The 20,799-nt window shown below is 41.9% G+C and overlaps 1 protein-coding gene across 1 annotated transcript; it reads right to left on the minus strand.

Annotated features, from left to right (window-relative positions):
* Positions 1–637: 637 nt before the first annotated feature.
* On the minus strand, positions 638–20,515 carry LOC137306107 (probable G-protein coupled receptor 139). The gene is made up of 2 exons (XM_067975170.1): positions 20,464–20,515; positions 638–1,536 (listed from the first exon to the last, which is right to left on the minus strand). Exons 1-2 carry the CDS (start codon positions 20,513–20,515, stop codon positions 638–640), a joined length of 951 nt encoding a protein of 316 aa, XP_067831271.1.
* Between the last annotated feature and the right edge of the window lie 284 nt (positions 20,516–20,799).

The raw sequence follows: 20,799 nt of genomic DNA on the forward strand, positions 1-20,799 counted from the left end.
AAGTGTGTATGTGAGGGAGAGTGTGTGGACTTTACTACTCACTGCTCTCCGCAAGTGTGTATGTGAGGGAGAGTGTGTGGACTTTACTACTCACTGCTCTCCGCAAGTGTGTATGTGTGGGAGAGAGTGTGGACTTTACTACTCACTGCTCTCCGCAAGTGTGTATGTGTGGGAGAGTGTGTGGACTTTACTAATCACTGCTCTCCCCAAGTGTGTATGTGTGGGAGAGAGTGTGGACTTTACTACTCACTGCTCTCCGCAAGTGTGTATGTGTGGGAGAGAGTGTGGACTTTACTACTCACTGCTCTCCTGGGGTTCATTGGTTTGAGAATGTGGACAGTCCTGATATCTCCTCTGTGTCCCGCCCCTTTAACACACCTGTCACCGGCACCTTGTATTGTTGTTTATTTTATTACATTAAATTCTCAGACATGGTGAAACATTTGGTGCAATTAGTTGCGACATATTATTTTACAACTTAGACTGCTTGAGATATAAATTTGGACAAGCGCTTTAAATGATTTGATAAATTGCCTCTGGTTTATAGTGTTTCAGTGATTGCAGAACAGACAGTGTTAGGAGCCTGGTGGAGAGAGAATCAGATACAGTATGAGAGAGAACTCTTCTGATCGTCTCATTATTTCAGGAATTTAACACATGCAGTAAAGGGATATGTCACCACATTCTTCAACTGCTCTCTGAATTTAGTCTGTGAGACGGCATAAATACATGTGTTTGTGCAGCAACTCAGGAGCTGGAGCATGAATCCCAGTTCTTGTACAAAGTCAGGTGCAATCACAGACCCATACCCCAAAAACAACATCCGGCTCCATATACAAGTCAGAGTAAACACTGCCCACAACAGGATAAAGTTCCCTGATATAACGAACAGTAAAATTATGGATTTCCTTCGGCTCTCCATCTCTGGGTCTCTGGGGCTCTCCCTGCTGCTGTGAGTCCGGAGTCTCCTGCGGGCGCTGCTGGCCACTAAAATGTGTCTGACGGTGAAAGCATTGAGCAGCAGAATCAGAACGAATGGGACACACGGGGTGAGGATGTAATGAAGGAGTTCGATTGCTGCCCACACACGTGATTCTAAAACATTGTTTGTTGTCTCACAAAACCAGGGTTGATTGGAAAGTAAATACTGCTGCCTGAACTTAAAGTACCAGAACATATTCTTCAAACAGCCCAGCACACTCACTGTTCCCAGAACCACAGCTGCCGTTTTCTCGGTGCAATATTTACTTTTCAGCTTCTCACAACAAATGGCCACAAAACGATCAAATGTGAAAGTAACGGTGAACCAGACAGAACAGTCTGTGGCCGCGAAAAGCAGGACGGCGTGGATATTACACACGGGGATTGAATCCAGGAACTGAAAATGAACCTGATAAGCAATCGGAATCTGCCTGAGTATCAGATCAGTGATAACGACCAGTAGATCGCCCACTGCCATGGCCAATAGGTACCGAGTGACACATTTGGAGAGACCGCACTTTCCCCGAGAGAGGATCATAATCGTTAATAAGTTCACTGCAAGGAAGGGAAGTAAACAGGGAAATTATACATCAGGCTGGGACACAATGTAAATATTAGCTCCGTCTCTGGATCCCCTGTAAATATGAGTACTGGCTCTGGCTTCCCTGTAAATATTAGTACCGTTTCAGGATCCGCTGTAAATATTAGTACCGACTATGGATCGCCTGTAAATATTAATACTATCGGCGGATCGCCTGTTAACAATAGGGCGATCTCTGGATCCCCTGTAAATATTAATACTTGGCTCCCCTTCTAATATTACTGCTGTCTCCAGATACCCTGTAATTAATAATAGCATCTCTGGGTCTCCTGTAAATATTAGCACCGTCACTGGATCCACTCTAAATATTTTTAACATTTCTGGGTCCCCTGTAAATATTAGTACCATCTCTGGATTCCCTAAAATATTAGCACCTTCTCTGGATCCGCTGTAAATATTAGTACCGACTATGGATCGCCTGTCAATATTAATACTATCCGCGGATCGCCTGTTAACAATAGGGCGATCTCTGGATCCCCTGTAAACATTAGTAGCGTCTTTGGATTCTCTGACAATATTAGCACCGTACCTGGATCACCTCTAATTATTAGCAAGAACTCTGTATCCCATGTAAATATCAGTAACGTCTGTGAGTCACCTGTAAACATGTGTACGATCTCTGGATTCCTTGTAAATGTTGGTGTGATTATTGGTTACCCTATAAATATTCGTATCGACTCTGGATCCCCTGTAAATATTAATATCGTCTCTGGACCCCGGTAAATATTAGTACGTCCCCTGGAACGCCATATGAATATTCGTATAAACTGTGGATCCCCTTTAAATATTAGTACGACTTCCGGGTCCCCTCTAAATATTCGTACCGTCCCTGGATTCCCTATAAGCATTAGCACTTTCTCTGGATCCCCTGTAAATATTAGTATATCACTGGCTCCCCTCTATATATTAGTACCGTCTCTGGATCACCTCTAAATATTAGCACGAACTCTGTATCCCATGGAAATATTAGTACAGTCTGTAGATCACCTGTAAATAAAAGTACAATCTCTAGATCCCCTGTAAATATTGGAGTGATCTCTGAATCCACTTTACCAATTAGTATTGACTCTGGATCCCTGTGAGTATTATTACCGTCTCTGGGCCACCGTAAACATTATTACCATATCTGGATCCCCTTTAAATATTAGTAATGACTCCGAATCGCCTGTAAATATTAGTGCCATCCCTTCATCTCCTGTATATATGAGTACCGTGTCGGGATCCCCTGTAAATATTGTTACGGTCCCGGGGCCTCCTGTAAATATTAGTGCCATCTCTGGATCCCCTGTCAATATCTGTAACATCTCTGGATCCCCAGTAAATATTTGCACAGTGTCTGGATCCCCTGGAGATATTAATACCGTCTCTGGATTCCCTATAGTTATTAGTAACATCTCTTGATCCTCTGCAATTTTATTACATTGTTTGGACCCCTACAAATATTATTACATTCTCTGGATCCCCCGTAACTATTGGTACCATTACTGGATCCGCTGTAAATAGAAGTAACACATGTGGATCCCCTGCAAATAGTAGTACCTTTTCTGGATCTCCTTTAAATATTCGTATCGTCCCTGGATTGCATGTAAATATTAGTACCATCTCTGGGTCCACTGTAAATATTAATACCATCTTTGGATCCTCCGTAAATATTAGCACCGCCTCTGGATTACCTGTAAATATTAGCATGATCTTAGCAACCCTGTAAATATTTGCACAATCTCTCCATCCTCTGGAAGTATTAGTTCCGACTCTGGTTCCACTCTTAAGATGAATACCATCTCTATGTTCCTGTACATATTAATACTGTTTCTGGATCCCCTGTAAATATTGGTCCTTCTCTGGATCACCTGTAAACATTAGTACCGTCCCTGGATTGGAAGTAAATTTTAGTACCATCTCTAGATTCTACGTAAATATTAATGCCTTTTCTTTAAATATCCTTTCAAATATTAATAGCTTCTCCGGATCCGCTGTAAATATTAGTACTGTCTCTGGCTCCACTGCAAATATTAATAGCATCTGTACATCCCTTGCAAACATTAGTATCGTTTATGGATCCCTTTCAAATATTAATACCGTCTTTGTAACCCCTGTAATATTAGTACCGTATCCAGATCAACTGTAATTATTAATATGATCTGTGGATCCTCTGTAAATATTAGTACGATCTCCAGATCCACTGTAAATATTAGTGCAACTTCCGGATCCCCTGTAAATATTAATACCATCTCTGGATTCTCTGTAAATATTAGTATCGTCTCGGGACCCCTCTATGAATATTAGTACCTTCTCTGGATTCCCCTGTATATATTAGTACCCACTCTGGATCTCCTGAAAATATTAGTACCGTTCCAGGATCCCCCTGTAACTATTAATAACATCTGTGGATCCACCTGTAAATATTGGTACCCTCTTTCGATCCCCTTCAAATATTCGTAAAATCTCTTGATCCCCTGAATATATTAGCACGACCTTTCGATGTCCCTGTAAATATTATTATCAGCTGTGGATCCCCGTAAAAATTACTATCGTCTCAGCATTTCCTGGAAATATTGGTACATTTTCTGGTCCCCCAATAAATATTAGTTAAATCTGTGGATCCCCTGTAAATATTGGTGCGATATCTGTGGATCCCCTGTAAATATTACACCAGACTCTGGATATCCTCTAAATATTGGTAACATTTCTGGATCCCCTGGAAATATTAGTGCCGTCTCTGGACCCCTGTAAATATTAGTGCCGTCTCTGGACCCCTGTAAATATTGGTACAATATCTGGATCCACTGTAAATATGAGTAAAGTTTCTGGATCCGCTGTAAATATAAGTACAATCTCTGGATCCCCTGTAAATGTTATTACCGTCTCTGGATCCCCTAAATATATTAGCAAGATATCTGGATGCCCCTGTAAATACTGGTATCATCTGTGGATCCCCTGTAAATATTATTACCGTCCCTGGATCCCCTGTAATATTAATACCGTCTCTGGTCCCCTTTAAATAGAAATACCGACATTGGATTCGACTGTAAATATTAGTGCTATCTCTAGATTCTCTAAATTTTAGTACCATCTTGGGATCCCCTGTAAATATTCTTTCAGTCTCTGGATTCCCGACAAATAGTAGTACGATTCCTGCATCCACTGCAAATATTAGTATCGTCTGCGGATCCCCTGTATATATTATTACTGTAAGGAGTCTTACAAAACCAGGTTATAGTCCAACAGCTTTATTTAAAATCACAAGCTTTCGGAGGTTTCCTCCTTCGTCAGGTGAGTGTGGGATTCCATAAAGGTACAGCATATATAGTCAGAGAACAATGCCTGGTGATTTCAGATAATCTTTCTAACTGCCAGTTATCAATGCAATCAAAGGAGTGGAATAGTGTTCAGACAGAGAAACATTACATACAAGGCTACTGAATACACTAACAGTCAGAACATAAAGACAGAGAGAGAGAGAGAGAAACATTCGAAAGGCAGAGAAAGAGAGAGAATGAACAGTTGTATTAAAAACAGATAATTTTTTTTCGCTGGTGGTGTTACATGTAGCGTGGCATCAACCCAAGATCCCGGTTGAGGCCGTCCTCATGGGTGCGGAACTTGGCTATCAATTTCTGCTCGACGATTTTGCGTTGTCGTGTGTCTCGAGGGCCGCCTTGGAGAACGCTTACCCGAAGATCGGAGGCTGAATGTCCTTGACTGCTGAAGTATTCCCCAAACTTCGGGCTTCAAAACACACGACAACGCAAAAACGTCGAGCAGAAATTGATAGCCAAGTTCCGCACCCATGAGGGCGGCCTCAACCGGGATCTTGGGTACATGTAACACCACCATGTAACACCACCAGCGAAAAAAAGTTATCTGTTTTTAATACAACTGGTCATTCTCTCTCTTTCTCTGCTTTTCGGATGTTTCTCTCTCTCGCTGTCTTTATGTTCTGACCGTTAGTGTATGCAGTAGCCTTGTATGTAATGTTTCTCTGTCTGAACACTATTCAACTCCTTTGATTGCATTGATAACTGGCAGTTAGAAAGATTATCTGTAATCACCAGGCATTGTTCTCTGACTATATATGCTGTACCTTTATCGAATCCCACACTCACCTGACGAAGGAGAAAGCCTCTGAAAGCATGCGATTTTAAATAAAGCTGTTGGACTATAACCTGGTGTTGTAAGACTCCTTACATTTGTCCACCCCAGTCAATCACCAGCATCTCCACATCATATATTATTACTCTCTCTGCAACCCTTGTAAATTTTAATATCGTCCCTGGATCCCATTTAGATATTAGAACCATCTCTAGACACCTTGTAAATATTACTGTGATCTCGGGATTCCCCTGTAAAATATAATTTCGTCTGTTGATACCCTGTAAGTATTAGTATAGTCTCTCGATCTGTGTACAGTTCTGGTCACCACATTACAGGAAGGATATAATTGCACGAGACAGGGTACAAAGGAGATTTACGAGGATATTGCCAGGACAGGAGAATTTTAGCTGTAAGGAAAAATTGGATAGGCTGGGGCTGTTCTCTTTGGAACAGAGGAGGCTGAGGGGTGATTTAATTGAGGTGTACAAAATTATGAGGAGACTAGATAGCGTGGATAGGAAGGACCTATTTCCCTTATTAAAGAGGTCAATAACCAGGGGGCATAGATTTGAAGTGATTGGTAGAAGGATTAGAGGGGAGCTGAGAATTTCTTTTTCACCCAGCGGGTAGTGAGGATCTGGATCTCACTGCCTGAAAGGGTGGTCGAGGCAGAAACCGTCAAATCGTTTAAGAAGTACCTGGATGTGCACCTGAAGTGCCGTAACCTACAAGGTTACGAACCAAGAGCTGGAAAGTGGGATTAGGCTGAGTGGCTCATTTTCGGCCGGCGCGGAAACGATGGGCCGAATGTCCTCCTTCTGTGCCATAATTTTTGTATGATTCTATGATTCTATAGTTCACCTATTAATATTATTACCGTCACCTGATACATTATAAATATTCTTATAACCTCTGGTTCCCCTGTCAATATTGGCACGATCTCTGGATCACCTGTAATTATTAGTACCATCATGCACCCCCGTAAAATATTAATACTGCCACTGGATCCGCTGTCAAGATTAGTAAAGTCTCAGGATTCCCTGAAAATATTACCACCGTCCCTAGTTCTCCTATAAATATTAGCACTGTCTCTGGATCCCCTGAAATATTATTAACGTCACTGGATACTCTGTAAATATTAGTGAAGTACCTGGATCCCCTGTATATATAAGTGCAGTCTCTCGATCACCTGTAATATTAACATGAACTCTGGATCCAATGTAATTGATGGTATCATCTGTGGATCTCATCTGTATATTCGTTCAGTCTCTGGACATCTTGTAAATATTAGTACTGCCTTTCGATCCCCATTAAATGTTAGTACCTTCTCTGGATTACCTGTCAATATTCGCACGAACTCTGGATCCCCTGGTGAGTAGTAGGATCTTCTGGCGATCCCCTGTAACTATTGGTACCTTTCCTGTATCCCCTTTAATTTTAGTACCGTCACTGGATTCCCTGTAAATATTTGCACTCTTCCTGGATCCCCTGTAAATATTCGTAACATCCCTGGGTCCACTGTAAATACTAGAAAGCTTCCTGGACCGCTGTAAAAATTAGTACCATCTCTGGATCTCCTGCAGTACCTGTAGTAATTAGTACCTTCTTTAGATCCACTGAAAGTCTAAGTACCGTATCTAGATCCACTGTAAATATTAGTACCGTCTCTGCATTCCCTGTTAATATTATTAGTCTCAGGATTGCCTGCCAAATATTAACATCATTCCTGGACGCTATGCAAATGTTAGCACAAACTCCGGATACCCTGTAAATATTAGTGTGTTCTCTGGGTCAAATTTAAATATTACTCTGGATCTCTTGCAGGAGATCCAGATTCGGTAATAATATTTACAGGGAATCCAGGGATGGTACAAATATTCACAGGTTATCCACATATAGTACCATTATTTACAGGGAATCCAGGGATGGTACAAATATTCACAGGTTATCCACATATAGTACCATTATTTACAGGGAATCCAGGGATGGTACAAATATTCACAGGTTATCCACAGATAGTACCATTATTTACAATGGATCCAGAGAAGGTAGAAATATTCACAGACGATCCTGAGACGTTATTAAAATTTACACATAATCCAGAGATCGCACTAATATTTAAAGGGGATCAAGAATCAGTATTAAAATTTACAGGCAATTCAGATACCATAGTAATATTTACATTTGACAGAGAGCACACTAATATTTGCAGGGTATCCGGAATTTGTGCTAACATTTTCACAGCGTCCAGGGATGATGTTAATATTTGGCAGGCAATCCTGAGACTCTAATAATATTAACGTGGAATGCAGAGACGGTACTAACATTTACAGTGGATCTGGATAGTACAAGCTCTGGATTACAAGTACCATCTCTGGATCCCATATCAATATTAGTACGGTCCCTCGATTCCAGATAAATATTAGTTCCGTTTCTGGATGCCCTGTAACGAGTAACACCTCTACAGATCACCCGTAAGTATGAGCACAGTTTGTCAGTCACCTGTAAATTTCATTACCGCTTCTGGATCCCCTCGAAATATTAGTAAAGTCTCTGGACCCCTATAAAGGTTAGCACCGTCAATTGACCCCCTTAATAATTAGTAAAATCTCTCGACCCCTGTAAATATTGGCACCTTTTTTGGACCCACGTAAATATTAGTAAAATCCCTGGATCCCCTCGAAATATTAGTCCACTCTACGGACCCCTGTAAGTAGAATTACCGACACGGCATCCCTATAAATATTAGTAACGTTTCTGGATCCCCTGTAAATATTAGTACCGTCTTTGTATCCGCTGCAAGTATCAGTACCGTCTCTGGATCCCCCATATATATTATAACCATTTCTGGGTCCACTGTAAATATTAGTATGATCTCTGGATCCCCTGTGAATATTCGTGCGTTCTCTGGGACCTTTTTGAATTATTAGTACCGCCCGTGGACCATCTAAAAAATTAATACCGCCTCTGGACCTCTTAAAAATATTATTACTGCCCATGGGTCCCCTTTAAATATTAGTACCGGCTCTAGACCCACTGTATATAGTCGCACGGCCTATGTATCCGCTATGAATATTAGTAACGTCTCTTGGTCCCCTACAAATATTAGTGCCGTCTCTGGATCCACTGTAAATATGAAATCCATCTCTGGATCCCCTGCAGATATTACAACTGTCTCCAGATTCCCTTTAAATATTACAATTGTCTCTGGATCCACCGTAAATATTAGTATCGTCTCCGTATCCCAACCAAATATTAGAAACATCTCTGGATCCCATGAAATATTAGTATGATCTCGGGGTCCACTGTAAACATTAATATCGTTTATGGATCCGCTGTAAATATTAGTAAAGCCTCTGGATCCCCTTTAAATATTATTACACCTCTGGATGCCCTGTCAATATTATTAATATCTCTGGGTCCCCTGTAAATATTATTATGATTTCTAGATCTCCTGTAAATTTAAATAACGTGTCTGAATCGCCCGTAAATATTGGGATGATTTCTGGATAACCTGTAAATATTATTGTGATCTCTGGATCACGTATAAATTTAATTAACGTCTCTGGATCGCCTGTGAATATTGTGACGACCTCTACGTCACCTGTAAATATTAATAAGGTCTCTGGATCCCCTATGAATATTAGTACCGTATATGGATCCCCTGTAAATGTTAGCACAAACTCTGGATCTCCTGTTAACATTAGAACTTTCTCTGGAACCCCTGTTAGCATTATTACCTCTCTGGATCCCCTGTAAATATTATCACCGTCTCTGGGCCCCTGCGAGCATTATTATATTCTCTGCATCCGCTATAAATATTAGGGCCATCTCAGGATCCCCTGTTAATAGCAGTACGATCACTGGATCTCCTGTAAATGTTAGCACACAATCTGGATTCCCTGTAAATATTAGCACCGTTTCTGCATTCCCTGTGAATATTAATTCGGACTCTGGACCCCCTGTAAATATAATTAAAATCTCTGGGACACAGAAAATAATATTATTATCTCTGGATCCTTTGCAAACATTTGAGTGATCTCTGGATCTCCTGTAAACATTAACTCTCTCTATGGATCTCCTGTAAATATTAGCACAGCTCTGGATACCCCTGTAAATATTAATACCATCTCAGTATCCTGTGTAAATATCAGTACCGTCACTGGATCCGATGTAAATATTAGTGTTGTCTCTGGATCCCCTGCAAATATTAATATTGCCTCGGGATCCCTCGTAAACATTAGCGCTCTCTCTGGATCCTCTGCAAATATTAGTACTCCCTTTGGTTCCACTGTAAACATTAGTACAGTCTTGGATCCCCAGTAAATATTAGCACCGTCTCTGGATCCCCCACAAATATTAGTACTGCCTTTGGATCACCAGTAAACATTTGCACCGTCTCGGAATCCCTGCAGATATGAAATTCGACTCTGGATCCCGTGTAAATATTAGCAGTGTCTCTGTATCCCCTGTAAATATTGCAACCATCTCTTGATCCCCTGTAAATATTAGAACCATCACAGGATCCTCCATAAATAATAGTAGCGCCTTTGGATCGTCTGTACATATTAGTACCATCTCTGTATCCCCCGTAAATAACTACGTATGGGTATGATCTTATGGCCATTACAGAAACATGGCTGCAGGGTGACAACGACTTAAATATACCAGGGTATTTAACAATCTGGAAGGACAGGCAGGAAGGAAGGGGAGGTGGGGTGGCTATGTTAATAAAGGAAGGAATCACTGTAATACAGAGAAATGATATTGGGACAAAGGATCAGGATAAGGAAACAGTTTGTGTAGAGACAAGGAATAATAAGGGGAAAAAACACTATTGGGCGGAGTATATAGGTCTCCTAATAGTTGCAACTCTGCTGGAAGAAGTATTAACCAGGAAATAGTCGGGGCATGTAAAAAGGGAACAGCTATAATTATGGGGGATTTTAACTATCATATTAACTGGACAAATCAAATTGGGCAGGGCAGCCTTGAGGACGAGTTTATTGTGTGTATTGGGGATGGATTTCTTGAGCAGTATGTAACTGATCCGACAAGGGGGCAAGCAACCTTGGACATGGTCCTGTGTAATGAGCCAGGATTAATTAACAATGTACTAGTTAAGGATCCCCTTGGAATGAGTGCCCATAACATGGTTACATTCCATATAAAATTACAGGGTGAGAAGGTTGGATTTCAAACGAGCGTCCTGAGCTTGAATAAAGGAGACTATGATGGTACGGGAGCGGAATTGATCAAAGTGGACTGGGAAAATAGATTAAAGGGTAAGACGGTACATCAGCAGTGGTGTTCATTTAAGGAGTTATTTTAAAATTTAAAAAAAAAAAATTTCCACTGAGGAAAAAAGGGTGTAAATGTAATGACAGCCATCCGTGGCTAAGTAACGAAGTTAAGGATAGTATCCGACTAAAAACAAGGACATATCAGGTAGCCAAACTTAGTGGGAAGATAGAAGATTGGGAAGTCTTCAAAAGACAGCAAAAAGTAACCAAAGGATTGATTAAGAAAGGGAAGATTGATGATGAAAATAAATTCGCAAAAAATATAAAAAACAGATAGCAAGAGTTTCTACAGTTATATAAAAAGAAAAAGGGTGGCTAAGGCAAAAGTCGGTCCCTTCGAGGATGAGAACGGGAAATTAATGGTGGGAAACATGGAGATGCAAAAATGCTGAACAAATATTTTGTTTCAGTCTTTACGGTAGAGGACACTAAGAATATCCCAACACTGGACAAACAGGGGGCTCGAGGCGGAGAGGAGCTAAATACCATTGAAATCACGAAGGCATTGGTACTCAGAAAATTAATGGGACTCAAGGCGTATAAATCCCCTGGAACTGATGGCTTACATCCTAGGGTCTTGAGGGAAGTGGCAGCAGGGATTGTGGATGCTTTGGCAATAATTTTCCGAAATTCTCTGGACTCAGCAAACGTTCCGGCAGATTGGAAAACTGCTAATGTAACACCCTTATTTAAAAAGGGTAGTAGGCAGAAGGCTGGAAATTATGGACGAGTTAGCCTAACATCTGTGGTGGGTAAAATTTTGGAGTCTATTATTAAGGAGACAGTAGCGGAACATTTGGATAAACATAATTTAATAGGACAAAGTCAGCATGGCTTTTCGAAGGGGAAGTCATGTCTGACAAATTTGCTTCAGTTCTTTGAGGACATAACGTACAGGGTGGATTAAGGGGAACCAGTGAACGTAGTGTATTTAGATTTCCAGAAGGCATTCGACAAGGTGCCACATAAAATATTATTGCTCAAGATAAAGAATCACTGGATTGGTGGTAACATTCCAGCATGGGTGGAGGATTGGTTAGCTAACAGGAAGCAGAGAGTTGGGATAAATGGTTCATTTTCGGACTGGCAAACAATAACCAGTGGTGTTCCGCAGAGGTCGGTGCTGGGTCCCCAACTCTTTACAAGCTATATTAACGATTTGGAGGAGGGGACCGAGTGTAACATATCAAAGTTGTCAGATGATACAAAGATGGGAGGGAAAGTAGAGAGTGAGGAGGACATAAAAAACTTACAAGGGAATATAGACAGGCTGGGTGAGTGGGCGGAGAATTGGCAGATGCAATACAATATTGGAAAATGTCAGGTTATGCACTTTGGCAGGAAACATCAGAGAGCAAGTTGTTATCTTAATGGCAGCAACTGGAAAGTACTGCAGTACAAAGGGATCTGGGGGTCGTAGTGCAAGAAAATCAAAACGTTAGTATGCAGGTGCAGCAGGTGATCAAGAAGGCCAACAGAATGTTGACGTTTATTGCTAGGGGGATAGAATATAAAAACAGCGAGGTATTGCTGCAGTTATATAAGGTATTGGTGAGACCGCACCTGGAATACTGCATACAGTTTTGGTGTCCATACTTAAGAAAAGACATACTTGCTCTCGAGGCAGTACAAAGAAGGTTCACTCGGTTAATCCCGGGGATGAGGGGGCGGACATATGAGGAGGGGTTCAGTAGATTGGGCCTCTACTCATTGGAGTTCAGAAGAATGAGAGGCGATCTTATTCAAACATATAAGATTGTGAAGGGGCTTGATCGGGTGGATGCGGTGAGGATGTTCCCAAGGTTGGGTGAAACTAGAACTATGGGGCATAATCATAGAATAAGGGGCTGCTCTTTCAAAACTGAGATGAGGGGAAACTTCTACACTCAGAGGGTGTTAGGTCTGTGGAATTTGCTGCCCCAGGAAGCCTTGGAAGCTACATCATTGAATAAATTTAAAACAAAAATAGACAGTTTCCTCGAAGTAGAGGGACTTAGGGATTACGGGGAGCGGACAGGAAATTGGACATGAATTTATATTTGAGGTTGCGATCAGATCAGCCACGATCTTATTAAATGGCGGAGCAGGCTCGAAGGGCCGATTGGCCTCCTCTTGCTCCTATTTCTTACGTTCTTATGTTCTTAAATATTACTACCGTCCCTTTACCCCCTTTAAATATTAACACAATTTATGGACAACCTGTAAATATTGGTACGGTTTCTGGACCCATTGTAATTATTAGTACCTATTCTGGATCCCCGTAAATATTACTTCCGTATCTGAATAAAATGTAAATATAAATACCGTCACTGGATCCCCACTAAATTTTAGTCGCATCTCTGGATTCCCTATAAATATTAGTACCTTTCCTGGATGCCTTGTAAATATTAATATCGACTATGGACCCCATCTAAATATTAGCACCATCGCTGGATATTATAAATGTCGCTTTGCCCCCTTTAAATATTAACACGATATCTGAAACCCCTACAAATATTAGTATCAACTAAGCATTCCTTGTAATATTAGCACCGTCACTGGAACCGCTCTAAATATTGATACCTCACTGGTTCCCCTGGAAATATTAGTACCATTTCTGGATCCACTGTAAATATTGGTAACTACTCCAGATCCCGTAAACATTAGCACCGCCTCAGCATCTGCTATATCTATTCGTACAGTCTCCGGATCCCCATAAATATTAGTCGCATCAGTGGAATCCCAGTGAATATTAGCAGCATCTCTGGATCCATTGTAAACATTAGTACTCCCTCTGGATCCCCTGTAAATATTAGTACCGTCTGTGAACCTCCTGTAATTATGGGATCTCTCTCTTGATCCCCTTTAAATATTTGTGCGTCTCTGGATCCATTCCAAATATTAGAACGATCTCAGGATCCCTTGTAAATATTGTTACCGTCTCTGGATCCTGTGAAAATATTAGTATCGCCTCTGGATCCCCTGTAAATATTTGCACGATCTCTGAAATACTTGTAATTATTATAACCGCTTCAGGATTCCCTGTAAATAATGGTATCGTCTCCGGATATACAGTAAATATTAGTACTTTTTCTGGATCCACTGTAAATGTTAGTACCTACTCTGGATCCCCATAAATATTAGCACCGTCTCAGCATCCACTGTAAACATTAGTACCATCTTTGGACCCCCTACAAATATTAGTGACGTCTCTGGATTCTATGTAAACATTAGCACTCTCTCTGGAAGCATTGTAAATAGTACTATCGTCTTTGGACCCCTATAAATATGAAATCCGTCCGTCTCTGGATAACCTGTAACTATTGCAGCTATAGCTGGATGCCCTGTAAATATCAGTATCATCTCTGGATCCCTTGAAAATATTAGTACCATCACTGGATCCCGTGTAAATATTCGCATCTTTTCTGGATCCCCTGTAAATATTAGTTCCGTCTCTGCACCCCACCCTGTTATTAGTACAATTTAAGGATATTCCTCTAAATATTAGTACCGCTTCTGGACCCCGTATAAATATTGCAGGAACTCTGGATACACTGTAAATATTAGTACATTCTCTTGGTCCACCGTAAATATCAGTACCGTCTCTGGATCCGCTGTAAATATTACTGCCGTCTCTCGATCCACTCCAAATATTAATACGTCTGAGGATCTCCTCCAAATATTCGTACCGTTTCTGGAACCCATGCAAATATTAGTACCGTCTATGGATCTTTTGTAAATAATAGTAACGTTTCCGGTTCCCTTATAAATATTGGTGCCTTCTCAAGATCCATGTAAATATGAAATCCGTCTCTGGAGTCCCTGTAAATATTAGTACTGTCTCTGGAACCCCTATAAATATTGGCAGGTTCTCTGGATCACCTGTAAATATTACTACCATCTCTGGATCTCTTGTAAATATTAGTAACGTCTATGGATTCCATTTAAATATTCGTACCGTCTCTGAATTCCCTATAAATATTTGCACGATCCCTAGATCTCCAGTAAATATTAGTACAGTCTCAGGATCCCTTGTAAATATTAGTACCGTAGATTCCCTGTAAATATTATTACCGTCTCTGGAACTCCTGCTAATATTAGTACCGTCACTGGATCCCTCTCTAAATATTATTACCCTTCCTGGATCCTTCTCTATACATCAATACCGCCTCTTTAACCCTCTATAAATATTAACACCATCTCTGGATCACCTGGAAATATTAATATCCTATCTGGCTCCACTGTAAATATTTGTACCGTCCCTGGGTCCCCTGTAATTATTATTACCATTTCTGAATCTCTCTGTAAATAGTACTTTCTCTTGATCCCCTGTAATGTTAGTACAATCTCTTTATCCCCTGTAACTATTAGTATGATTTCTGGATGCCACTCTTAATATTATCACCGTCTCTGGATCCTCTGTATTTTAGCAACGACTTTGGATCCCCTGTATATTATCACCGTCTCTGCATCCTCTGTATATTAATACCGTGTCTGGGGCCCTTTCAATTACTGACAGCCCAAGAACACTGTAAAACTGATGCACGCTCAGGGACCCTGAAATAAAGGCTCCCTTCCAGGGACCCATTGTGCATTAAATCTCACACCCATGAATCCCCGTAAATATATCTCCCTACCCTGTACCCGCATCAATTTATCTTCCACCACGGATGCCCCCCTTTCATTTTTGAGCTGGATTTTGGGACTTACCATGAAAACGACCTGCAGCGAATGTGGGACAGAGAACGAGAAGAATAGTAATACAGTCAAACATGGTTTATAGAATTAATAGCTGAATATTGAGATTTACCTGGGACATCAACAGCAGCCAGCGTGGAACAGGGAACGACAAGAACAGTAACACAGTTAAATATGATTTATTGAATTAATAGCTGAAGATAGAGTCTTACCTGTAACACCAACAGCAGCGAATGTGGGACGGGGAATGACAAGAAGATTAATACAGCGAAACATGGTTTATAGAATTAACAGTTGGATATACTTACCAAAGATTCCAACAGCAGCGAGCAGTGGATAGTAAATTACTTGAGAACCAAAGAGCGCATAATATATCCGATCCTCTAATGGCAGTGAATCATAATATACATAGAGATATTCAAAAGTCCAGAATGGGCTGTTCCAATCCATTGTTCTCAGATTACGACCCATTGTTGTAACATTAAAATATTTTGTTCTCAAATTATGATCCACTGTTGTAAAATTCCAAACTATTGCTCTCAGATCTATTCTTTCCCTTCTGTAGAGCCGATGAGCACTGTTAATGCGGGAGGTGATGCTCCCATTGACACTATGGAATAGCATGTTGAAAGTAGATGCTTATTTATAACAGAGAGAAACACTCCAGTGACACAATTATGGTCCATGGAGACTGATATTAATTACAGTTACTGAACAAACAGATTCAGTTATCAACTTTAAACCCAACAATTTTTGTATCACAACATATACTTTTCCAAATATTACACAGATAGAAATCTCAAAGTCCAGTACATTATTTTAATAAATATTTGGACGAACAGAAACTATGAGACCCGCAGTCTAACAACACTAATGTGAAGGGAGAGCAGTTTCATTTACAGATTGCAGATTATTTCTGAGTGAAATCCTTTAATTTCAGACAGTTTCTACCCACTTCTCATGGGTTGGGTTCACATTCAGAGATGGAAACTGAACCATTCAACTGGTCAGTTGGAGACCACCCTGAGAATATTGGTGCAATCTCTGAATACCCCGTCAGTATTGGCAAGTTTATGGATCCTCTTGTAAATATTGGGGCAGTCTCTGGATCAACTGTAGATAATGGCACAGTCTCTGGATTGTATTGTAATTATTCGAACAGTCTATGGATTTCCTGCAAATATTCCTACAGACGATGATAACGACTCCATATACTTCAAAAATATTGATCCGCTTCAGGACTTTTTGACACAGTCTGTGGACTGTCTGAATGTGCACACTGCCTCGTAACGCTGTAAATATTGAACCACTCCCACAGACCCCTGTAAACACTAATATTGTCTGGGTATAATCCTTGCTATCCCTTTATGTATTGATTCACTCTCGCAGACCCCTATAAATTCTGACAAATTTATGGAAAGGCTGAATGTCTACGGTCCTTAGAACATAAGAAACGGGAGCAGGAGTAGGCTATTTGGCCCCTTGAGCCTGCTCCACCATTCAATAAGATTATGGCTGATCTTCGACCTCAACTCCACTTTCCCTCCCGATCTCCATATCCCTTGATTCCCCTGGAGTCCAAGAATATATCGATCTCAGCCTTGAAAATACTCAACGACTGAGCATCCACAGCCCTCTGCAGCAGAGAATTTCAAAGATTCACAACCCTCTGAGTGAAGACATTTCTCCGCATCTCAGTCTTAATAGGCCGACCCCTTATCCTGAGATTTTTCCTCCTAGTTCTGGACTCTCCAGCCATGGGAAACCACCTCTCAGCATTTACCCTGTCAATCCCCCTCAGAATCTTGTATGTTTCAATGAGATCACTCCTTATTCTTCTAAACTCCAGAGAGTTTAGGGCCATTCTACTTAATCTCTCCTCATAGGACAACCCTCTCATCCCAGGAGCCAGTCTATTGAACCTTCGTTGCACTGTCTCTAAGGGAAGTATATGCTTCTTTAGATAAGAAGACCAAAACTGTACACAGTATTCCAGGTGTGGTCTCACCAAAGCCCTGTACAATTGTAATAAGACTTCCTTACTCTTGTACTCCAACTCCTTGCAATGAAGGCCAACATGACATTTGTCTTCCGAATTACTTGCTGCACATGTATGCTATTTTTTTTTAAATTTCTTGTACGGAGACACCAAAGTCTCTCTGAACACCAACATTTAATAGTTTCTCTCCATTTAAAAAATATTCTGTTTTCCTATTCTTCCAACCAAAGTGAATTACCTCACATTTCCCCACATTATACTCGATTTGCTAGCTTCTTGCCCATTCACTTAACCTGTCTATATTCCTTTGCATAGTTGTTGTGTCCGCCTCACAGTTTACTTTGCCACCGAGCTTTGTATTGTCAGCAAACTTGGGTACATTTAACTTGGTCCCTTCATCTAATTCATTAATATAGTTTGTAAATAGCTGAGGCCCAAGCACTGATCCTTGCGGCACCACATTACCAACCTGAAAATGACCCGTTTATCCCTACACTCTGTTTTCTATCCATTAACCAATCCTCCACCCATGCTACTATATTACCCCCAACCCCATGAGTCCTTATCTTCGGTAATAACCTTTTATGTTTCACCTTAACGAATGCCTTTTGAAAATCCAAATATAATACATCCACTGGTTCCCCTTCATCCACCCTGCTAGTTACATCAGCATTATCTCGAGTAGATTTGTCAAACACGATTTCCCTTTGATGAAACCATGTTGACTCTGCCGAATCATACTCTGATTTTCAAGTGCCCTGGTACCACACCATTAACAATGGATTCCAGCATTTTCCGGAAGACTGATGTCTAACTGATCTGTAGTTCCCTCTTTTCTCTCTCCATCCTTTCTTGAATTGCGGGTTTATATTTGCTACCTTTGAATCCGCTGGGACCTTGGCACCCTAATATATTGTGACTCACTCCCACAGACCCCTGTTCACACAGGCAAAGTCTGGGGGAAATCTGAATATCGACAGTCCTTCATATCCCTGTAAATGTCGCACCAAACTCTAAAACAGTCCTCTCCCCCAAAAGCAGTCACTGTTCACCCATTCCCAAAATCTGACACAGAACTTCCAACAAAATAGGTCAGAGTCCCCTCCCCACAAAATCTGACACAGTCCCCTTCCCTCAAAATCTGACACAACACCCACTCCCCCAGTATCTGACACAACACCCACTCCCCCAGTATCTGACACAGTCCCCTCCCCAAAATCTGACACAACACACAATCCCCATAACATTTGATACCGTCTCCTCCACAAAATCTGACACAATTGCCTCCCCCAAAATCTGACACAATCCTCTCTCCCAAATTCTGACTCAGCTCCCCCTCCCCAAAACTCTGAAACCGTCGCTCTTCCCTAAATTCTGACAGAGTTCCCCTCCTCCAAAATCTGACACACTCCCTTCCCCCAAAATGTGACACAGCGCCACTTGCTCTAAAATCCGAGACAGTCCTCGGCCCCCAAATACTCCAAGTTTGACACGGCTCCCCTCCAACCAAACTCTGACACTGCCCCCACAAATTCACACAAATGTCCCCTCCACCAAAATCTGATACACACCCCTCCTTCCAAAATCTGAGACAGCTCCCCATCCCACAAAATCTGAAAGAGTACCCCTCCCACCAAATCTGATACAGTCTCTTCCCCGAAAATCTGACACAGTTTACGCTCCCCTCAAATCTGAAACGGACCCTCCCACAAAATCTGACACAGTTCCCTTCACTAAAATCTGAAACAGTCTCCTCCCTCCAAAATCTGACGCACTCTTCCCCCACAAAACCTAAAAACAGACCCCTCCCCACAAAAACAGACACAGACTACTCCCAATAAAATCTGACACAGTCCTTCCCCCAAAAATGAGACAGCTCCACCTCCACCAAAATCTGGCCCAGTTCCCTTTACCAAAATCTGACACAGTCCCCTCCCACAAAAGCTGTAATAGACCACTCCCCACAAAATCAGACACAGATCACTCCCCACAAAATCAGACAGATTGCCCTTCCTCAAAATCTGGCACAGTCCAATCCACCAAAGTCTGAAACAGTTCCCTTCACCAAAATCTCACACAGACCCCTGCCACAAAATCTGACACAAGTCCGTTCCCCCAAAATCTCACACCGTTACCTTCCCCCAAAATATGAGAGAGATCCTCCCCCAAAATCTGTTAGTCCCTTCCCCCCAAAATCTAACTCAGCTCCCGCTCCCCCCACAGCAGGACGCAGTGCCCTACGCCAAAATCTGACACAGATCACCCCACAAAATCTGACATAGTACCCAACCCCAAAACCGGACAGAGTCCACTCAACTCAAATCTGACAGCCCCCTCACCCAAAATCTGACTCAATCCCTTCACGAAAATCTGACTAAACTCCCCCTCCCCTCAAAATCTGACACTCCCGTCCCCCCAAATTCTGACACAACTCCCCTCAACCAGAAACTGACACAGTCCCCTCGTCAAAATACGACACAGCCCCACCCTCAAAATCTGAATCAGCCCCTCCCCCGAAAATCTGACACAGCTCCCACTCCCCCAAAATCTGTTGCAGTCCACTCACCCAATATCTGATACTGTTCCCTCCCTCAAAATGTAAAACAGCTCGCTGTCCCCTTAAATTCTGGCACAATCCCCTTCTAACAAAATCGGACACGATCCCCACCACCCAAAATCTGACACAGTGGGGTCGATCTTTGCAGGGCAGTGGGTTCTCAGCAGGGGGTCGACTGGGCGCGTGGGTAATGTGACCGTTGAAATCAGTGTGCTCCGCACGCAATTAAAGGGTAATTGGAGCCACTTACCTTTGCTTGTGGGTTTCCCGCCGGTCAGCTGCGCGGCGTGCGGACTGCGCATGCGCAGTATGGTCTGTCAGCTGGAGGAGATCTATTTAAAGGGGCAGTCCACCAATGCTCCGACTGCAGCAAACAACCAATGCTGCACCATCGAGCACGCCAGAGGGAAGGCAGGCCCAAGATTTTCAGACTCCTCACTCCAGCTGCTGCTGGATGGGGTGAGGAGGAGGAGGGAAATATTTTTCCCGTCTGATGGGAGGAAGTGCCCTCCCTCCACCACGAAGAAGGCATGATTGGAGGTGGCCGAGGAGGTCAGCAGCAGCGGCAATGTGTCACGAACCTGGG

This window comes from Heptranchias perlo, chromosome 42 (assembly GCF_035084215.1).
Source record: "Heptranchias perlo isolate sHepPer1 chromosome 42, sHepPer1.hap1, whole genome shotgun sequence".
In the NCBI taxonomy this organism is placed as follows: Eukaryota; Metazoa; Chordata; class Chondrichthyes; order Hexanchiformes; family Hexanchidae; genus Heptranchias; species Heptranchias perlo.